The sequence below is a fragment of the Lissotriton helveticus genome, chromosome 3_1, assembly GCF_964261635.1.
Source record: "Lissotriton helveticus chromosome 3_1, aLisHel1.1, whole genome shotgun sequence".
NCBI classification, from domain to species: Eukaryota; Metazoa; Chordata; class Amphibia; order Caudata; family Salamandridae; genus Lissotriton; species Lissotriton helveticus.
The window spans coordinates 765,135,177-765,157,715 of record NC_136061.1 but is presented as its reverse complement, the minus strand read 5'-3'; the positions used below and the strand labels follow the sequence as shown (position 1 = coordinate 765,157,715).

The 22,539-nt window shown below is 45.3% G+C and overlaps 1 protein-coding gene across 9 annotated transcripts in view; it reads left to right on the top strand.

The window, feature by feature from the left end:
- The window catches only part of SCUBE2 (signal peptide, CUB domain and EGF like domain containing 2), a 676,704-nt gene that overhangs the window by 230,538 nt on the left and 423,627 nt on the right, over window positions 1–22,539 (top strand). For all 9 annotated transcript variants that reach the window (XM_078680979.1, XM_078680981.1, XM_078680980.1 and 6 more), the window contains one exon: window positions 6,894–7,019. In XM_078680979.1, the coding sequence (XP_078537105.1) occupies window positions 6,894–7,019 (126 nt within the window). The remainder of the gene's footprint in view (window positions 1–6,893; window positions 7,020–22,539) is intronic.

The following is a 22,539-nucleotide window of genomic DNA, read 5'->3' as shown; positions in this document are numbered from 1 at the left end:
ATTTACATTGAACATATTGCAATGCTAGGTTCTCCTTTGCCACTGTAGTTTCTTTATCCCCCCAGTATGTAAATAAGGTTTCCATGCTAGTTTCCACATTGACCCATTAAGGCATACATGGTCATCAGTGGTGTAACATAAGCACCTGCGATGCGGGGGGTGAGTCCAGGGGCCGCCTCAGCACACTACAGTGGGGCCAAAGTCGTCGGGGGACTCCATGTACTTTACAGGGGTGCCCCCTCGAGTACTGTTACCTGCTGATGGTCATATAATTTTCTACACATTGCCTCTGAAAAACCTGCCTCCCGTCTCCTGCCCAGGTTCTTTCCCAGCACACCAAGAAACACAACAGCGACACGCTGGAGTTCCATGTTGTTGGTGGTGCATACAGAAAGTATTAACATTTGGGCATCGTGGCATGGCTTTGCCACCATGGAAAGGAGCCATCCTTCTACACCTGAGTTACGGTGCTCAGTACTCCCGTGCACTTGCAGAGCACGGTGTTCAACTGGGCAATGACAATTCCACACACTGAAGCGAGAAGGCAAACAGTGGAAATGTACAAAGAGAGTAGAGCCTATGTGTGGGTTACACCTCTTACAATGTTAGTTTCTCCTGCTAAGAGAACTTCTGGAGAGAAGTGACGTGTCCCATGCCATTCTTCAGTCCGTAAGAGGAAGGCCCTAAGTCCCTATGGAGTTTGCTTAGTATCCTGGCCCCAAGTCCGGTACTGGAATTCCAGCAGTGGTATGTTATATTTACAATCAAGGCTGGCAGAGGCTCAATAGTTGTAGTTTCCTATAGTGACACAAAGGGCGCCCATAGTGGGCACGGCCAGATTTTCCCTTTTAAATAGAAATTGGTTTCTGATTGTTAAAGATCCCTTTTGTAGGTCTGGCATTGACCAAAACCTCTTGAATGTACTAGATTTACATTTAGAATATTCTTCCTGATACTTTCGGTCCGCCTTCTAAATCCATTGGTCTCTTATGCTGTCATTCACATTTTCTTTTGCCCACTACAGCATGGGGTTGTGTCAGTCCACTTCCACCATTGGCTGACTTCACTTTAAATGATGCAATTCTATCCTTTGACAAGGAGCGCATGTGCACCTTTAGTGCCAGCGACTACTTGTGAAAGGCGTGCTTTTTTACACCAAAAAAACATTTTTGCTTTTAGGCGTGTTTTTTAAATTAATGATGGCCTGGCAGCATTCTCAACAAAGTTTTGCAAAAACCATGACACACCAAGTATTGCAAATCCAAATTCTAGCAGCCAATGCCAGACCTATAGGCGTTGCCCATGCTGGTTTTAATTAGGCTGATATCCTCTTGAATCTCCCTATAGATTAGCTAAAAACAGTTCAAGCTACATCTCTTCTTTTTACCGGATTGAAAATGCATTAAAGGGTCAGTAAGGTTTCTATTTTTTTAGACGTTTGTGTGATTTCTACCACAGTAAACTACCATGGGGGACATTTCTAAGTGGAAACGAGCTAAGTGTGTATTAAATAATAATTTGTAATGTTGGCCGAAGTTTATTTTTGTATAATAAAATTAAAATGAATTCTTAGTCTTGGCATAAAATAAAGCACTGTAAACCTATTTTGAACATGAATTAATAATGTTTAACTACAGTACCAACTCAAACAAAGCAGTAAATAATTTAAATGGAAACACAAACCACAAAGAACTTTTGTCATGTGGTTACAGCCACAAAAGCATTAAGGACATAGCATTTATGACTTGTTTTATTTTATTGGTTTATTTTGTTTTCTTGTTGCTGTACATCTGTGTTTGACATTATAGACACAAGGATAACAGAATGCAGCTTTGGAAACCAAAGTCCGCATCAATGTTGCTTTGTTTACATAATGACTCAGTACCAGATATTGAGACACTACTGACATTTCAGCTTTAAAATGAACCTTTAGAGAGTCTTCAGAAAGGCAGCTTTGTTACAAAATGTTGTTTACAAAGAACAGAACGCTCTTATGGAAACAAATTGTACTTGTTCGCACATTTTTTTAAATAAACTATTTGGGTCGTGCTGGTAATTCAGCCATTAATTCCCATGTGCTTTACATTTTGAGGCTTGCTCTCATGAGAAAAATGACACTGAAATGATAGCTTAGTGGGTAGAGTCCCTGCCTGGAACCTGCAGGGCGCATTTTCAAATATCACAAAGCCATTTGGTACTTTAGAGATTAATACGTCGACTCCATTCGGTTGGATAAAAGGCACACATATTGTCTAAGTGCAGAGGTAAAATTCACTATGATGTGTTTTATTTTATGTGTTGCTAGCAATTTTTGTAGCTGATAATGGAATGACTTAGATAATGCTCATTCTGTGGAGTTCTATATGACTGTGTGCTATCCTTCATTCCCCACGTTGATGTGGCCAGTTACAGGAATGGACCAGGTAATCAAAACAGCCCAAAAACCTAGTTTGGTAGTAACACAAATTGGACGAAGTGAGGAGCCAGTGGATTCTGCCAGCTACATGACACCTTTGGAACTTTCTCCCCTATAGACACTTGTTTTTTTTAAGTTGGACCAAGCGGTGCCCCGGCACTAATAGCAACCAACTTGCAGAAAGACAGTAAAGACTTAATGTAAAATAAAGAGGAGAGGCTGCTACTAAATGGCATGAATTAGACTTTGTATGTATAGAGGGACATTTTCCACTTATTCTGCGAGCTGTCTTTGCCAGGTTGATGAATGGATATTTCTCGCGCACTTCCGAAACGTCATGAGCACATCCATTATTTCGGAACGTATGTACTCACAAACATTTTTCAAGAGGCCAATAAATTTGGTCTGTGATGTGAACGGTGGCCTCATTGATGCCAGTGGAGTGATGGACGGGTGGAGGGAGTTGGCAGTAAGGTGGGTGTAGGGGAAGCAAAGCATGCACTTCTAGAGGCTTAATTGCACAATGGGAAATCAGAAAAACTGGGATTAATCTCGACTTCCGCACTTCATTAGACTGTGGATCCTAGGCAATTGGTTTATTTCTCTTTTCCTCATTTTTCTTCATTGTCACAAATATGAGCCCGGAGGGAAGAATTCATGTTCTAAATTACATGTTTGAAAACTATCACGTTTAAAATAATACTTCTCAGTATAATATAATGTGTGATATAATGTGATGTATTAATGTGATAAGGTTCTTCATATTAAATACACTTTTTGAATTTTGGAGAGATTATCATATTTTCACACTTTTGCTGCAGTATGTCTTTTAAAACGAGGATGTTTCTTAAGTTGAGCAGTGCAGAACTTCCTGGTTAATTCCTTCCTTTAACACACACTAACATTTGAATATATGCTTAACTGTTTACTTCTCATCCTTATATTGTTAGTGTTAAGACGAGTAAAGAGCAGCTCACAGCTGCTATTGACCAGGGGGCCGGGCCGCATGTAAAGGCTTACGGCCCCCGGGCAGGACTTTGAGTAACATTGGTATACCTGAACCAATTAATCTTGTCCTCATCACCTGTAAATCTAAAACTGCTAATTCATAGGTCCTCCTAAGCAATCACACCTGTTCTACTCCATCAGAAGTCTATTGAGAAATACCAAGACATGTGCAGGAGTAATTGAAACAGCACCATCTTCTCTATGCAATAAATGAAACTCCTTTTGGGTGATATCTGGGAATACCTCTTTACCGGCCTCGTTAATAGATGCACACCCACTCTATGGCCTCTTGGCATTTTCAGATACCTTGGATCGTGGACTGCTTGAAAGTGCTCGAGTCCTCCGGCTACTGATCTAAATGCGTCGAGTCTTTGCTCTTAAAAAGGAGCCAGCCACAATAATGATCAGGTGCAGTTTCCCAAGCCCTAATACAGTAACCCAAAATAGTAGACAAAACCGTGTTTCCACTTCCGATCTTGGGTATTCATCTTAGAGAAAAAACGTGGCTAAGACAATAACGTTCTACGCTTCATGATCTGTAAGACCTTGCGCCTTCACAAAGTAAGTTGGGAGTGGAAATCTCTAGGTGCACCCACCTGGATGAATATTCCATGCCAACCCAAAAAACTCCATAGGCTATAACAAAATACAAATGCAGCCACGATCAATATTTTTCTCCTGATCTGAGAACGCTGGCCACAAAACAACCACCTTAAAAGCCCCCCACTGGCTCATGAAACCAGTTAGATGAGAGTTAAATTCGTTAACCCCTGTACCAAGCTTAAAGCCTACTGGCGCAAGGGCATTGCTTCACTTCATAAATAGGGTCCATATTCTGCCCAGCCAGAGACCTCTGAGGCTACATTCTAGATGGTGCCCCGGGCACTGTTGTATTACCGAAGGGGCTGCAGACACTTGTGCGGGCCCCTTTTGTAATATTGATTGTGCTGGTGTAAATGTAATGCTGATCCCTTCTTCTGCATCAGCGTCATATTTTAGACATGGAGTCAGAGGCAAAGAGGCTGCCAGAAGGTGCACTAACCAAAAAGGTTGCGTTTAGTTGCCCCTTCAGAACAGACCTGTGGAGGAGGAAAAGGACTGCCTCCACTCCCCAAATATCCTTCTGCAGGTCGGTGCAGTAACTTGCTGTACCTGACTGCAAGGGGATGTCTGCCACCCCATTGAAGTGCAGGTGGTTGCCTCCTGCACAGTGAAAGATTGACCGGCAGCCTTAAACTGTTGTTGGTATTTTATGAATACCCTGCCCTCAGGGCAGGCAAACTTTTCTGGCTTTCCTGGGAGCAGCACAGTGTGATTTTAGGGCACACAGCTCCAGCCTGTGCCAGGCGCACCCATGTAGAGCTATGCAAATTCAGGGGCAGTGCACTCTTTCCACAATATGCCCTTGGTTGGCAAAATCAAACACTCCGTCTATTGCAGTTCAGGTAGCAATATATGGGGCAGATGTCTACGACCTCGAAGCCTAGGGCTCCGGAATGGCAGTAATTGCAACCACAGAGTGAAACCGATGCACCTGCTCTTCGGGAAATTCTTGAAAACTCAACACAACATGGTCATCGCGGTCAACAATGCAAGCATGTCTCTTTAGGGCAGAATTGAATAAGCACTCCAGTTACTTCCACAAGCACACGGCTGCAATTGTCATGATAACCAAAGCACACAACCCAGTTTAATAGAATATGGCAAAGAACAACAACCTTGTACACTCTCCGGGTAAAGAGGAAGCTGAAACTCCACAGCGCAAAAACCAGTGAAGGAGAAAGCTGGCTAAGGAGGCACTTTGTCTTGAGAAGGCCTCTCCTTCCGAATAATCAACCTCTTATGTCCACCGTGTTACTCTACTGTGCACCCAAATACCACCTAGGAGTGGGTATGTACCACAATCACAGTTGGCCATGTAAACAAATAATACTAACCGGTCACTTACTTTCTTGTTGACAAAACTGGGTGAAGGACCTGTCTAGAGTGGAGTTTCCTGAACCTCTGTTTGCCGAAAGTCAACTGTTGATACTACGTCGGTGACAGATGTCTTTACCAGGCAGTGGCCTACAGTGGCCTACAGTGGCCTCTCTGTTCTGTTGTACTGCCCATAAGTGGCTTTAGTCATACAGTGCGTTTTATATGTGCTGTCTGCTGCAGGTTTACCATTTCATTGTGCTGCCAATAGCGGGCATTTTTGGTATCCAGTTCAATACACATATTCTGTGGACTTCCTAAAGATGAAAAGCAGATTTAGCCCTGCTACTTTTGGAACCTGTGAATGTTGGTTACTCACAGGCAGTTGAGCAGAGGAAGTCTGGGTATCTGAACTGTCACTTGCAGTAATTCACAATTACTTACCAGTAATCTTCATTACTTCATTTAGTCTTCTTTTTCGCACTTCTTGGATTACCAGGATTTATTGAACATGATAGCTGGTGAGCGCTGGGGAGTTCTTATCATAGAAAGAGGAGAAACCAAAAAAAGAAAGGAAAAATAGTCTTTTTTTTGTCTTTATATTTGTTTTTTCTTAAGGGCAAGTGGATTGGTTGTCTCCTCGGGAGAACTCACCTCAGTGTGCAAGGACTCTTAAAAGGAAGATGGACGTGGTCAACCTTTTAACTAAGGCAACAAGCATTGGCAAATTGCAACAAACTTTAGCAATAGGTGCTTATGTTTGTGAGCATAGACATTCACAAAAGCTATTTATGTGTGTGCTGCATGCACAAAAGCTGTTTATTACATTAAAGCTTGCCTTACAGGCTTTACCGATGCAGATGAGGAAGTAGCAAAAAAGGATTGCTTTTGACATATAATCCATATAGGAAATGCACAGTTCAATGTTACAAACGGCGTGATGATTTAGTGTATTTTTCAGATGTAAAACAGTCCTTGTGCATTCCAACGGAAGCCCTTCCTGGAGGAGGAATGATACACCAAATAGCCAATAGCATAAGATGAGGGAGTATTGATCCTAACGTGAAGCAAAGGCTACACTCAGTGTATGTTTTTAAGAATTGTAAACAGTACATCAGCCAGACCTAAAACCGGGCTCCACCTCAGACACTGTGGGTAATAATGCTGTGTTGCAGTGTGGCTAGTCTTTGTGGTGACATCTTTACTACTGTGGTTCTTCACTTCTTTGGCCATATAACAAAAGTCTGCTGGACAGGAGCCTCCTAAAATGTAGCACACATCATTCACTGCCATCCAGTTATTACCTTTGTTCTTACATACAATTTGTGTGTGTTTTTACGCGAGTGTGCAGAGAAAAGTAAGAAACATTAAAAAAAAACACTCATGCTGATTGCAAGCTCACCATTAATCTTTTTTTGACATTTTGCTTTAATTCACTTCATAATGGAGATTTGAGTCGATCTGAATTGAAATCTGCTTCTTGTCACTGTGAAGAACAATGCTTCTTGTTGCAAAGCGTGTCACCCGATGATGTGTTGCTGGTGTTTTTCAGAGGGCCTGAGCTGCATGAACAAAGACCACGGCTGTGCCCATATTTGCCGAGAAACCCCCAAAGGCGGAGTATCCTGCGAGTGCAGGCCAGGCTTCGAGCTGGCGAAGAACCAGAGGGGCTGCATGTGTGAGTACTCTGCTGCTGTAAACAATGCGCCTCCTAGAGGGGCCGCAGATGGTTCCCTTCGTACTGCAAGACATGTTATTTGATGTGGTTCTGAATCCAGCGCCGCTGACAACTCGATGTGTGTCGGGTTTGACCGTTATGGAAGGCAGATTGATCTTGGCAGGCTTGTGTTTGAAAGCTGACCGTTTACCGGCCTAGAGAGAAAAGGTGCGCGCGCAGTTCATGATGTCTGCGGTTCACGAGGTGCCATCGAACTGGGAGAAGTGAGGTCAGGCGCCATCAACATTTCAACAAGGTTTACCAGGGGTTTCTAACAAGAGGAACACTGACAGCTCGAGTAAACAATGTGCGGTGAAAAGAGCGGCTCTTTGAAGAGCATGATGAAGTGAAGGTTATGAGGTGTAGGTTGGCCTAGAGGCGAGTGGGAGGTACAAGGATGGCAGCCATTTCAGGTCCTAAGCTAAACGATTCAACCAAATTATCAACATTGATGGGTGTGCGCATGTTGACCAAGACTGGCCAAGCACTACCTGATGTTATGCTCTTGTTTGATGTTGAGTTTATGTTCACAACTGCCTGTTCTTCCAGAGCTGTCACAGATCCCAAATCCTAGGCAAGTCCTTTTTTTCCTCGGTGTAACATTGTGAAATGAAGCAACAGTTAAACAGGAATTGTGGTTTAAATGAATCTTCTTTATTGAATCGAAGAGCTCGGTAAGATGCATCCAGCTCAAACGAGTATCCAGCTAAACATAACTGTCAAAAACAAAAAATGCACTACTCATGACCTCTGCACATTCTAACTATTATATGTCCAGGAATCCAAAATGGTATCATGAAGAATGTTAATACAATATTCTAAGAATACAAACACAACACATCCCCCTTTCACTAGATATATAAAATAAAAAAATTAAAAAAATTAACACTACATCTAGAATGCTAGTAAAAAAAATGATAAATTCAGTGTGACACCTATTAATAAGGATCTTAATCTATTTCCAACAATGTAATCTTTTAACCAGGCAGGCACCACCCTTCTCCAGTATTGGGGTGTCTTTCACAGATTCACATGCTTGAATATTCCCCGTCGTCGGAGTGGGAGTTCCACAGTAAATAAAATAGCAATATTAAACTAAATATATATATAAACATATATATATATATATATATATATATATATATATATATATATATATATATATATATATATAATCAGAAGAAAAAACCTGAAATATGTATTAGAAAAGGCATAAACTGCCTACCCAAAATTCTACATAGGAATGCATGGGGAAGGAAAAGACCATATGCAGCCTATCCTTGTCATTATGTTAGTCCAAACTGCAGCCAATCAGGCGACAGCAGCCCTCTAGAACCTTCTCCTCAGAGCTCAGCCCCTCAGATTTTCTACCGCACGTCGTGTGTAAGTGAGTCTCTCTGAGCTCTGCTCAGTTTTCTCTTCTCTTCAGGTTCATCCTGTTTTCTACAACATGTCTACAAGTAAGAAGTCTTTTCAGAGCCTGTTCATCCTGTGGAAAGCTAAGACTTTTTTCTGAGGACCCACCCAGTAAGTGTATTTACTGTCTGTACCCGGACCATGAGGTGGGGAGCTGTAAGTTCTGTAGAACATTCTCCACAAAGACCTTAAAAGACAGAAAAGGCCGTTTACTCATCTCGCTTCAGAGACTGAAGGATAAAGATAATGTACTTTCTGATGCTGAAAGTCTTATTTCCGGCCATTCTAAAGCAGCTTCCAAGCGTGGTAGTGTGCAGGAGGTACCTTCTCCATTTTTAAAAAAGAAGAGGATGTCTCTTTCCTTGGCCCCTGCGGTGTCTTCACTACTTCCTACCACTTCTGGGCCCACGAGACCTGGCTCTCAGGCTCCTGCTGCATCTTCCTCAAGTTTTCCTGTGAAGAAAACTGATTTTCCGTCGACGACGGTGTCGTCTACGGATCCGTCGACGAGATTTGCTGTCTCTGGTTCAAAGTCGACGACGACAGTCACGGCGACGCTTGCTTCTGGATCGTCTACAGCCCCTTCGTCGACGTCATCGTCGTCGATGAAGGTAATTCTCAGTTCTAAGACTGTATCGTCTATCATCCCAATTTTGTCATCGACGAAGAAACCTCCGTCGTCGACAGTCCGATCGTCGTCGACGAAAGGTTTGAAGATGTTGATTTCGTTGACGCCTTTGACGACGAGTGTTCCGTCTTCGTCTGTCCCGTCGGCGACTGCTCCGTCAACGACCGTCCCATCGACGAATGTCCCATCGACGAAAAAGATAAAACAAAAGGCTCCGTCGACATCTACGTCAATGAAGGTTCCGTCGACGGTTCCAATGCTGTCGACGACGTCCCCGTCGACTATGTCCTCGTCGTCGACGGTTTCGATGGCGGTTTCGGCGAAGAAGACCGCAAAGACCATTGCACCGTCTATGCCTCCGAAAGCTCCGTTGACGGAAGGATTGCCGTCGACGACAAGGTCGCAAGATATAGTCAAGATGACACCATCTGGGAGGAGCCAAGATGGCCGTCGGGACGGACGTGTAGGCTCCCGGCTCCGCGAGCCTTTCCCTCCTGCATCGATATCCTGCCTTTTCTCCTGTGCCTATGTTGCGGTGTAACAGCGATTGCAACGCGCTGATTCCGCTCGCGTTCCTCCGAAGTCTCTGCCTGCTGATTTGACGGAGATCTGGAAACGTTGGTTGTCCTCCATGATTGCCCCTGGACCCTCTGCCGACCGCCGCCGCTGGGAGCTGCTGTACCGACGTCGGTGAGACGATCTGGGGAGGCGCTGATGTTTGAGGTGGCGCTGCCGCCTGCGGAGGGAGATGGTGTGTACCCTTTACGGATGTGGCGGGTTCCCTCAGTGGCTGTGGTGTGTACCGGCGAGGTGGAATCCCCTCTCACATTACTTCCCTTTGTTCTGCTGCTGACGGGCTGAGCTGACTCCATTTTGGAACACCTTTTCGGCCTTGGGTCGCCCTCCTCGACTGAAGGCGCAGGGGTTCTCCCTGTGCACAACTCTGTACTACAAGCCGCGCTTCTACCGGCGTCCCGGCCTGTCTCCCGGAGTCCGTGTCGCCCTCCTTTCTCCATTGTGGTTTCATTGGCGAGGTGGTGCTGGCGCCTGGTTTTCGAGGACGGGGAGATGAATACCTCCTTATCCCCCGGGCGTACTATCCTGCCTAGCCTTGAGAGATATGGCGGCCTGACGGCAACTACCTACATCACGGACAGGTTAGAACCGCAGCGGGACCTGACTTGCGGCGACATCCTGGCAGCTCTCGCCGGCTTAAGGGACACATGGCTGCGGTGCACCTGGGAGCTGGGTCGGAAGATTGACGACGCTATATCTGCCCCGAGGCGCCCGGTGCGCTCCGGCTCCCTGCTGCTTCCGATCACTCCTGGAATGGATACTATGTTTTCGCTTGCGTGCTCAATGAAGCGGATGATCCCTGGCAACAATGGATCGTATCTGTCGATTGACGGAGCTGCTGTTACATTGTCTCCCCTCGCTCCGGGAATTGAGACTCTGCCGATGCACTCGTTACCACTGCCTCGTTTACCGCCTTCCCGGTTGCTGACCCTCCTGGCTGCCTTTGCCTCGGAAGCCTTTTTACTACGGTGGTGGAATGTTTTTCATCCTGTGCTTGAGGGGACGATGGTCTTTTTGGACACTGGACTTATTGGTCAATGGAGACTTTCATTTCATCTTCTTCTGCTTCTTCTTGGTTGGGGGCGGCCATCTTGTCCCTTTGTTCTGCCTTCGATGAGCTCCCAGCGGTGGCCATGTTTGGTGGGCTTTCAACGTTCGGGCCAGGGCTAATGGTGTTCTTCTCACTGATTTTGTTTGCTTGACTGGCGAAGACTTGGACTGGGACGCTTTCTGCTACGTTTGAATGCGCTGTTTTAACTGTTTCTTTTCCCCACTTAAGGTTGCAATTGATATGTCCTGTTGTTGATCCTTTTTGGTGGGGTATAGGTTTTGTGCGGGCTGTGGAGTCTGGGAATAATTGGTTCTGGCCCTCCTCCGGGCTTCTGTGTTCTATGGGAGTTTTAGATTAGGATGTTCCTTTCTTACTCTCATACTTTAGGCGTTTTCCTACTTCTTCCCTTTTTCTTTTTCTCTCCTTGTTCTATATTTCGGGTTTATTGGGCGACAGACACACTGCTGGGGGGGGGGGTAGGCCGTAGCCTCCGCATGCGTGTAGGGTGGGGGGTTGGGGGAGGGGCTTTTAGTTTCTTGGTTTTAGTTTCTATGGTGCCTTGGTCTTTCTTCTTTTTGTCTCTTCTTCTTTCTTTCTTTTGGTCCGTGTATCGGACTGTTGCGGGCGGGTGGCGGCATACGTTGATTCGATTGCTGATTCTGTTACCTTCGCTGCACATACTTTGAGCTGCCATGCCGCCCGGGGAAACCTGACTTTTGGGCTGTTGAACTCTATGGTTGATTTGTCACTCATGTGCTGTTATGCCTACACGGACTCCGTTCTCTTCATTTATAATTTGTATTTTCGATCTGCAAATGAAAAGCTGACCTTAATTGTTGCAACGAAAAATGTTTAAAATTAACCTTCATTGCTCCTTTGTCATGGTATCGTGATGATCTACGATGTGGTTTTCAATGCTCGCTTGTGGTAATGATGTATTACTGTGTCGCCATATTGTATGCGCGGGGGCTTTAACAGTTTCTGTGGCCGGCCAGTTGGTTGTGGGCCCGTACTTGTCTTTTCTTAAATGCACAATAAAGGTTTTCAAAAAAAAAAAAAAAAAGATGACACCATCTTCATTTGCCTCAATACCTTTGTTGCCGCTGTCTTCCAGCAAATCGGACCAGGTTGCAACTTTTCCTGAAGGGGAAATGGCTCTTCCACCCTCTCCTATGTTTGCTACGGACTCAGATCAGGAGTCTGAAGGGCATGTGCATGAGGCTTTTACTGAGGCTCAAAGTCCGTCAGATTTAATTATAAAGTGTCAGGACTTCAGTAATGATGAGGAGGAAAAGTATGGCCAACATGATGAAGTTCAGACTCAAATGCCAGCTGCGATGTTGCCATTGTCAATGATTTCAAGCCTCCAAAATATGTTGGATGACTATAATCAGCGTTTCCCGCCATCACCACAAGTGTCTACTGTCCCATCTGTTTTGACCCCGATTACGGAACCGCCAACCGCTCCTTCAGTACCTTCACCGCCTGCTACCATTCAGAGACACACATCAATTCAGGTTCATGCAACTTTGTATCCAGATGATGACGACGAGAACCCACCAGAGCGAGAGGATGGAGAAGTTACGGATGTGGATGGTGATGATCAGATGGCGGAGTGGGATGACTATCGGGCACAGGCACCATCCCCATCTCAAGTGACGCCAGGGGTTTCTCCTCCGGTGGATATTGCAAGCTTCCATCAATTGATGGATAGAGCGGCTCAGCGTTTCAAGTTGCCACGAGTCCAAAGAGAGAAAGATTGTTTCCTTTATGACTTCAAGAACCAACCATTTAAACAGATTCATACTGCCCAATTATAGATTTCATCTGGGCTGAAGGGGTGAAACTCATGAAGACTCCAAACTCTTTACCGGCACAATTGCCAAGGTTAGAGAAGAAATATAAGGCGCCGGTGGGATCTCCGGCATGCCTTACTGGCCAGCCGAAGCCTGATTCTGTTGTTACACAGGCAGCTCAGAGGGGATCGCGGAATCCTGCATCTACTATCAGAGCTCCTCCGGACCGTGAGGGCCGGCGCCTTGATGCTATAGGGCGCACATTTTCCTCAATGTCTTCCACTACTGTGCGAGTGGCTAATGCTATGGCCATTTTGAGTCGCTATGACCGTCAAGTTTGGGCAGATATGTCCGCCTATGTGGCGTTACTTCCGGATGCTTCCAAGGCGGAAGCGTTACAGCTTCTTCAGGAAGGTGAAAGAACATCCGAAGAATTGATTGATTGTGCAGTGGATGTGGCCTGCACTGGATTTTGACAACTCGCTGGAGCGGCCGTCTTACGTCGGCAAGGTTGGTTGCGCTCGACCTCTTTCCGTCAGGAAGTTCAAGCAAAAATTCTTGATATGCCATATGATGGCGAATCACTCTTCGGAGCACACATTGACGAAGCGTTGCAATCTATAAAGGACACTGACACGGCACGTGCCTTAGGTCCTCTTCAATTTAAGAAACAGCCCTTTCGGGGAGCTCGAGGACGAGGCACTAATTCCAATTTTCGAGGAGGAAGCAATCAATATCGCTCCTATAACCAAGGCAACCAGCGTTTCTCCGGAAACCGTCAACAGTCTTCTCGTCAGCAGAGACCAAGACCTATAGAGGAAAGTCCACTTACAGGGGATCTTCCAACAAACGTCAATGACTTGCCTTTAACTCTGCAAATTGGAGGACGAATCTCTCGGTTTGGTTCTCAATGGTCCTCCATCACCACGGACCGTTGGGTGCTCGACATTGTAGAAAAAGGCCATGCATTGGAATTCGTCGAAATACCTCCTCCGACACCACCTTCCGGGCCGCCTCCGCACCTCAAGGAACTTTTCCATCAGGTTCGCCTTCTGATTCAGAAGGGTGCAGTAGAAGTGGTGCCAAAGTCTCAGAGAGGGAAGGGGTTCTATTCCCGTTTTTTCCTAATCGTCAAGAAGAACGGGGAATGGAGACCCATATTGGACTTGAGAGCGCTCAATCAATATCTCAAGAATCAATCCTTCCGCATGCTAACGCTTACAGAAATCTTGCGTTTGTTCTCAGTCGGAGATTTCATGGCGACTATCGACCTCCGAGACGCCTACTTCCATGTCCCGATACTCCCAGGTCATCGGAAGTTCCTACGGTTCAAGGTGGGGCAACAGCATTTCCAGTTCAGAGTCCTGCCATTTGGCCTCTGTTCTGCCCCTCGAGTCTTTACCAAAATATTGGCTCCGGTCATGGCCTTTCTTCGCCTCCAAGGTGTCCAGATAGTCCCATATCTCGACGATTGCCTTCTGAAGTCACAGTCCCACTCACAACTGCTGCACCATACCTCCGTTTGTCAGAGGGTGTTTTGTTCCTTGGGTCAGTCTCTCAACCTGGAAAAGTCCCAATTGCACCCTGCAACTTGCAAGGATTTCCTAGGGGCCACACTAGACACCACGCTGGCAAAGGCGTTTGTATCCCTGGAACGTCAACAGAGGATTCTTCGTCTAGTGTTTCTTCTACTGTCAAAACAGTACATTTCAGTTCGACTGTTGAAGTCCTTTCTAGGTATGGCTTCTTCGTGCATCGCTCTCATCCCACATTGCAGACTACGGATACGTCCTATTCAAGAGGAATTAGACGGACAGTGGCGTCAGGTCACCGGATCCTTCAACGATCTGATTTGTGTCATGACTCGCATGAGAGCAGCGCTCAAATGGTGGACACAGCCATTGCATCTTGCAGCAGGGAGGTCGTTCCTATCAAACACCCCAGATCTTACACTCACCACGGACGCGTCTCTGGAGGGATGGGGGGCGCACCTCCAAGACCTGTCTATAAAAGGAAAATGGACTCTACATCAGAAAGCCTGGCACATCAACAAATTGGAACTCATGGCTATTTTCCTAGCGCTGAAGTAGTTTCAACCCGTGCTGCAAGGAGAGTCTGTCCTCATACAAACAGACAACACAACATGCATGCACTACATAAACAAGCAGGGCGGAACGAAATCTCCGGTGCTGTCTCGCCTGGCACAGGCAATTTGGGACTGGTCACTCAATCACCAAATCACGATCACCGCAGTTCATCTCCCGGGGTTGTCTAACCTCCTGGCGGATTCCCTAAGCAGATCCCGATCATCAACCCACGAGTGGGAACTACATCAACCAACACTCAACATGATCTTTCGTCGCTGGGGTCGCCGGCGCTGGATCTCTTTGCAACACTAGAGAACCGCAAATGCCCAGCTTACGCAAGTTGGCATCCCCACAAGGGGTCACAGGGCAATGCCCTTTTTATGAACTGGTCGAATCTGTTTGCTTACGCCTTTCCTCCATTCCCTCTGGTGCCGCGAGTGCTTTGGAAGATACGGAGAGAACCCTGCCACATCCTTCTCATTGCTCCCAGGTGGCCACGACAGGCATGGTTCTCGGAGTTGCTCCTTCTGTCCCAATGCGAGCCCATCCTTCTTCTTCCTCGGATGGATCTTCTTTCCATGGACAGGGGTCTCATCTACCATCCGGACCCCTCTTCTCTGAGCTTATCAGCCTGGAACCTGAACACTGTGAATTTGCACTTCTAACCATTCCTCAAGAATGTCGAGACATCCTTGCTCAGGCCAGAGCTCCTTCAACTATAAAGACTTACAAGTTGAAATGGAAACGTTTCTGCCATTGGTGTGCTGCTGCCGGTGTGCATCCCTTGCGTGCAACGCCCGCTCAGCTCCTCCCTTTCTTCTTTCAATTAGCTCAGTCAGGATTGTCTCATGCAACTTTGAGAGTTTTTCTGGCGGCAATTTCACGCTTCCGCCACAATGGCTCCACCTCCCTCTGTTCCTCTAGGATAATATGCCAATTTTTCAAGGGACTATTTCGTAAATTTCCACCAATCCGGCGCCCTCCTCCTGCGTGGCGCCTCAACATTGTTTTAGCACAGTTAATGAATGCACCATTTGAACCAATACATAGAGCTGACCTCAAGTACATCACCTGGAAGGTTGCTCTTCTTCTTGCATTGACGTCTTCGCGTCGAGTGAGTGACATTCATGCATTCACGATCAAACCACCATTTCTTCAGTTTCAGCCGGATTGTGTGCTGCTACGCACTAACCCTACTTTTCTTCCTAAAGTACCTTCAGATTTCCACATCAATGAACCTGTTATTCTGAAGACTTTCTTTGCTAACCCACAGTCTCCTGCGGAGCAACGCTTGCATTCCTTGGACATTAAGCAGTGCTTGAAGTTCTATATCAGCAGAACGGCCCAGTTCCGCAAATCTGACCAACTCTTCGTAGCCTATGGCCGCTTTCACAAGGGACGTCCAGTCACCAAACCTACAATAGCCCGCTGGGTGTCTTCGGCTATTGCTTTCTGCCATCAAAGGGCAGGCAAACCTTTGCAGTCTTCAGTAAGGGCCCATTCCACCAGATCCATGGCGTCCTCTACTGCACTTTTTGCCGGTGTCCCGCTGCATCAGAATCGCAGAGCAGCCACGTGGTCCAGCAGGTACACGTTCACGAAACACTACTGTCTGGGTGCCATGAATGAACGGGATACCGCAGTAGGACAAGCTGTGCTTCGTAATCTTTTTCCATAAGGTGAGCCTCTGTTCTACCCTCCTATTAGTTTCCAAATGCTTATTGACTGTTTATATATATATATATATATATATATATATATATATATATATATATATATATATATATATATATATATATATATATATATATATATGTATATGTGTATATATATATATATATATATATGTGTGTATATATATATATATATGTGTATATGTATATATGTTCTTTACACACATCCAAGGATCATACAATCCACAAAGGAAAGCAGCACTCGCAGGGGGTTGTTCCAAACCAATTTATTCGTGGCGGAACAAACAGCACGAATAAATTGGTTTGGAACAACCCCCTGCGAGTGCTGCTTTCCTTTGTGGATTGTATGATCCTTGGATGTGTGTAAAGAACATTGTGAAACGGGCACACCCCCGTTTGGCGTGCACCCGCCCACGAGTGCAACCGGCTGGTGTTTGGAAGCTTGGGATATATATATATATATATATATATATATATATATATATATTCAGGTCCACATCCTTCGCAACGCCGGGACACCAAGACAGCGGTGCAGTTCAGGGGCAAAGGTAACCCTGTGTCAATATTCAGGTCCACAATACGTAGCAACGCTACGATCCTGCACTCTCCTCGAGAAACCAGGGATCACGATTCAATACCAAGTGCGCTTTTCCAAATTCATTTTATTCATTCCAATGCAGCATCGTGATGAAACAAGGAAAAAACCCAACGCGTTTCGGCGAGGAAACTCGCCTTGGTCACGGGTGATTTAAAAAACAATGAGCAAACAATAAATAAAGTTTCACGTGATTGAGTGATAATAAAAATAAACAACAGACTCATAGCATTAAATGTCGCGGCCATCTTGGAATGGAGTACGCTTACATCAATCAGATTGTCCAAGGTATATAAGCATTTGCCTTTTGCGTTTCAACATAAACAAAACGACCAATTTTGCATTGTATTTCATCATTTAGAGACACTATAGTCAAAGCAAATAGTGCGTTTGTAATACAGTAACATCCTTACATCATTACTTAAAATAAATTCCATATCGTATAGCCTCAAGTGAGTTATACATAACCATTCTGAGGTTTGAGAAAATAGCTCATTTAAATTTAAATTTCAACCCATGTGGGGTTATATAATTCTGTCTTTTCAAATCAATAGTAATAACATAAATCATTGTAAATAATTCCATTCTCAAGTGAGTTGTGTTGTACAAACTGTAACGCACTAAGTTAATATATTACATAAATTATAAAGTCTCAAGTGAGAAATGAAACAGTGCATTAGCTCAAACCACTCCAAGTATCAATGTCTCAGTAGAATTTCTCTTCCTGTGCACCATTATATTGTCAATACCTACAGGTGAGACACAAAAGACAAAAGAAAATGGACCCATCAGAATACTAATAACTTAAAGCATACCAAGAGGCTTCCATGTTGGCTATGAGTCACAAACTAAGTGAATTAAACAGTGAAACACACATTAAAATGATCAGTTTCATTAAAAATAGCAGTATGCACTGAATAGACCTTGGGCCCTATTACATTACTGAATAGAAATGGTTTCTTCTTGAACAGACTCAACATGTGGGATACAACCTGTATCCTAATCCCCCAGATGCCATTTCATTTCTTCCTCAGAGTTCAAGCCTCTGGGCATCAGGGTGTCAAGTTCAAGAATATACCTGTTCTCCATTTGTCTTAACTTGTGGATTTTGTCACCACCTCTTTTCATGGCTGGAAGCTTGTCGATTACGAAGAACTTCAACAGATTTCTGTTGCTTTTGTGTAGTTCCTCGAAATGACGTGCAATTGGTGAAGTTTGATCTTTATTCTCGATGGATCTCATGTGTTCTAGGACACGTTTTTTTGCAGGGAACATAGTGCTTCCCACATATTTCCTAGCACATGGGCACGTCAAAACGTACACACAATACTCCGAAAGGCATGTTAGATGTTTGTTAATTGTTTTTTCAACTGCTTCGACAGGGAAGAAGACTCTTTTGATATTGTGACTATACCTGCAGGCTTTACATTTCATGCAGGTATAGAAACCTTTGATGTCATTTGCTTTAGTTACGCTCAGGCTCACTTCATTCTTGCTTAGCCTGTCCTTCAAAGAATGAGCTTTCCTGTAAGTCATCTTGGGGTTTTCACTCAACACTTCGCTCAAAGTAGATTCCGTTCTCAGCACATTCCAATGGCGTTTGAAAGTATTGTATACTTGCCATGATCTGGAGTGATAGGTGGAGATGAATGTAACTACCCCTTCGGTGTTCCTTTGGATGAAAGATTCATCCAAAGGAAATACCCACAACAAACAGTGAAAGATAGCCTCGCAAAAAGTAGTACAAAAACACGCGAGGATTGTTTGAAGAGAAAAAACAAAGGAGTAGATCCCGAGGCAAATAAAATTCGTCTAATAACAGACTATTCACAAGAAAGTGAAAAAATTGGCAAAATTCTCCGAAGAAATTGGAAATTGTTACAATTAGACAACACTGTCAAAGAGATTGTTGGAACACATCCTATAATAACCTACAGGCGTGCCAAAAATCTAAAGGATCATCTGATACACAGCCACTTCCAGAAAAAGAGACAGGATGATTGGCTGAAAACCAAAGGGTTTATGAAATGCCATGGGTGTAAAATGTGCCAGATAGCCAAGCCAACAAAAGAAATCACTTTGGCCAACAAAAAGAAATGGAAAATCAGACAGTGTATCACGTGCAAAACACCATTCACTGTATATGTGGTGGAGTGCCCCTGCCCCATGCAATATGTTGGAAGCACAACTGTTGAATTGAAGAACCGAATCTTGCAACATATGAGGGCCACAATTCATAAGGACCGCTCTAATGCCCTAGCCAAACATATGGAACTAGCACACCAGGGTGATTGGCAAAAACTGAAATTTTATGGCATTCAAACTATTTTTAAAGGTGAGCGGGGGGGTGATCGAGCGAAAAAACTGCGACAAGTTGAATCGAAATTCATCATTAACCTGAGGACCCTGCACCCGAATGGGTTGAATCAATCGGAGGAGTTGTATGTGCACCTTTGAACAGACATTAAATCATTCTTGCAAGAACATGTCTTAATAACAAGTATGAGTTAGCCTATTGGAAGGCATTTCAAATAATGTTATTCGATGCCTATTGGAAGGCACATGACTAAAATGCATTTAATTTTGGTAATTTGTGTTAATTATTAATTTAGATGCACCTTTTTTCAAAAACAGTCTTTTGTCAAAAGCTTGTAAAAACTACAAGGACCACAATTCTTAGCACACCATGTGACAGGAAACACGTTTTTTTGAAAAAATGAAAAAAATGGTTGTGGTTAAATGTTTGTGGGTGGGGCAAACCCAGTGATCGTGAGCAAGGTGGAGTGACACCGAAACGCGTAGATCTCTGTGCCTGTTGCCCTTGTTAATGAGTGAAATAAAAAGGATTACTGTTGAAAATCCAAAGTTGGCTGTGCGACCCGTTTTTCCCAGCTGGGAGAAAGTTTTGAGGATAATAGCGGCTTGGTTCTGCCGCAGGATACCGCACATACGTGAGCGCTGCATAATCTCCCGCAGAGGAACCGTCTTGGAGGCATATATATATATATATATATATATCACACACATCATGGTTGCCCATATGGAGACGCCACTCGCTGAGGAGTTTAACTGCCTTTAATGGAGAACAAACAGCGTGGCAGTAATGCTGCCCTTTCACAATTATCACAGTCCCAACGCGTTTCGAGCAGCTCTCTGCTCTTGTTCACGGGAAGCAAACAGGTGAGTTGAAACCCGGCATACTTTTTAAATTATTCACAAGTCCCGCCTCTGAGGTCACATACCCCGAAGCATGCTGGTCTTGGTAGTAAAGTTATTGATATCCCCAGTGGGTGCCGGCGTTTTTCTCAAGTTTTCTGTATTTTAAATCCAAGTGGTTTGGAAGGGGAACCAATGCGCCACCGCTGTCCTTTTATCGCGTTGCACCATGCGGCCTCCTCAGCTCCCAAGCTTGGTGAATACCAAACTCTCAATCTGCATGAGTACCAGCGGGGTGTCTCCGCGACCGGGCTGGCCGCTTCAAATCACACACATCATGGTTGCCCATATGGAGACGCCACTCGCTGAGGAGTTTAACTGCCTTTAATGGAGAACAAACAGCGTGGCAGTAATGCTGCCCTTTCACAATTATCACAGTCCCAACGCGTTTCGAGCAGCTCTCTGCTCTTGTTCACGGGAAGCAAACAGGTGAGTTGAAACCCGGCATACTTTTTAAATTATTCACAAGTCCCGCCTCTGAGGTCACATACCCCGAAGCATGCTGGTCTTGGTAGTAAAGTTATTGATATCCCCAGTGGGTGCCGGCGTTTTTCTCAAGTTTTCTGTATTTTAAATCCAAGTGGTTTGGAAGGGGAACCAATGCGCCACCGCTGTCCTTTTATCGCGTTGCACCATGCGGCCTCCTCAGCTCCCAAGCTTGGTGAATACCAAACTCTCAATCTGCATGAGTACCAGCGGGGCGTCTCCGCGACCGGGCTGGCCGCTTCAAATCACACACATCATGGTTGCCCATATGGAGACGCCACTCGCTGAGGAGTTTAACTGCCTTTAATGGAGAACAAACAGCGTGGCAGTAATGCTGCCCTTTCACAATTATCACAGTCCCAACGCGTTTCGAGCAGCTCTCTGCTCTTGTTCACGGGAAGCAAACAGGTGAGTTGAAACCCGGCATACTTTTTAAATTATTCACAAGTCCCGCCTCTGAGGTCACATACCCCGAAGCATGCTGGTCTTGGTAGTAAAGTTATTGATATCCCCAGTGGGTGCCGGCGTTTTTCTCAAGTTTTCTGTATTTTAAATCCAAGTGGTTTGGAAGGGGAACCAATGCGCCACCGCTGTCCTTTTATCGCGTTGCACCATGCGGCCTCCTCAGCTCCCAAGCTTGGTGAATACCAAACTCTCAATCTGCATGAGTACCAGCGGGGCGTCTCCGCGACCGGGCTGGCCGCTTCAAATCACACACATCATGGTTGCCCATATGGAGACGCCACTCGCTGAGGAGTTTAACTGCCTTTAATGGAGAACAAACAGCGTGGCAGTAATGCTGCCCTTTCACAATTATCACAGTCCCAACGCGTTTCGAGCAGCTCTCTGCTCTTGTTCACGGGAAGCAAACAGGTGAGTTGAAACCCGGCATACTTTTTAAATTATTCACAAGTCCCGCCTCTGAGGTCACATACCCCGAAGCATGCTGGTCTTGGTAGTAAAGTTATTGATATCCCCAGTGGGTGCCGGCGTTTTTCTCAAGTTTTCTGTATTTTAAATCCAAGTGGTTTGGAAGGGGAACCAATGCGCCACCGCTGTCCTTTTATCGCGTTGCACCATGCGGCCTCCTCAGCTCCCAAGCTTGGTGAATACCAAACTCTCAATCTGCATGAGTACCAGCGGGGCGTCTCCGCGACCGGGCTGGCCGCTTCAAATCACACACATCATGGTTGCCCATATGGAGACGCCACTCGCTGAGGAGTTTAACTGCCTTTAATGGAGAACAAACAGCGTGGCAGTAATGCTGCCCTTTCACAATTATCACAGTCCCAACGCGTTTCGAGCAGCTCTCTGCTCTTGTTCACGGGAAGCAAACAGGTGAGTTGAAACCCGGCATACTTTTTAAATTATTCACAAGTCCCGCCTCTGAGGTCACATACCCCGAAGCATGCTGGTCTTGGTAGTAAAGTTATTGATATCCCCAGTGGGTGCCGGCGTTTTTCTCAAGTTTTCTGTATTTTAAATCCAAGTGGTTTGGAAGGGGAACCAATGCGCCACCGCTGTCCTTTTATCGCGTTGCACCATGCGGCCTCCTCAGCTCCCAAGCTTGGTGAATACCAAACTCTCAATCTGCATGAGTACCAGCGGGGCGTCTCCGCGACCGGGCTGGCCGCTTCAAATCACACACATCATGGTTGCCCATATGGAGACGCCACTCGCTGAGGAGTTTAACTGCCTTTAATGGAGAACAAACAGCGTGGCAGTAATGCTGCCCTTTCACAATTATCACAGTCCCAACGCGTTTCGAGCAGCTCTCTGCTCTTGTTCACGGGAAGCAAACAGGTGAGTTGAAACCCGGCATACTTTTTAAATTATTCACAAGTCCCGCCTCTGAGGTGTCATACCCCGAAGCATGCTGGTCTTGGTAGTAAAGTTATTGATATCCCCAGTGGGTGCCGGCGTTTTTCTCAAGTTT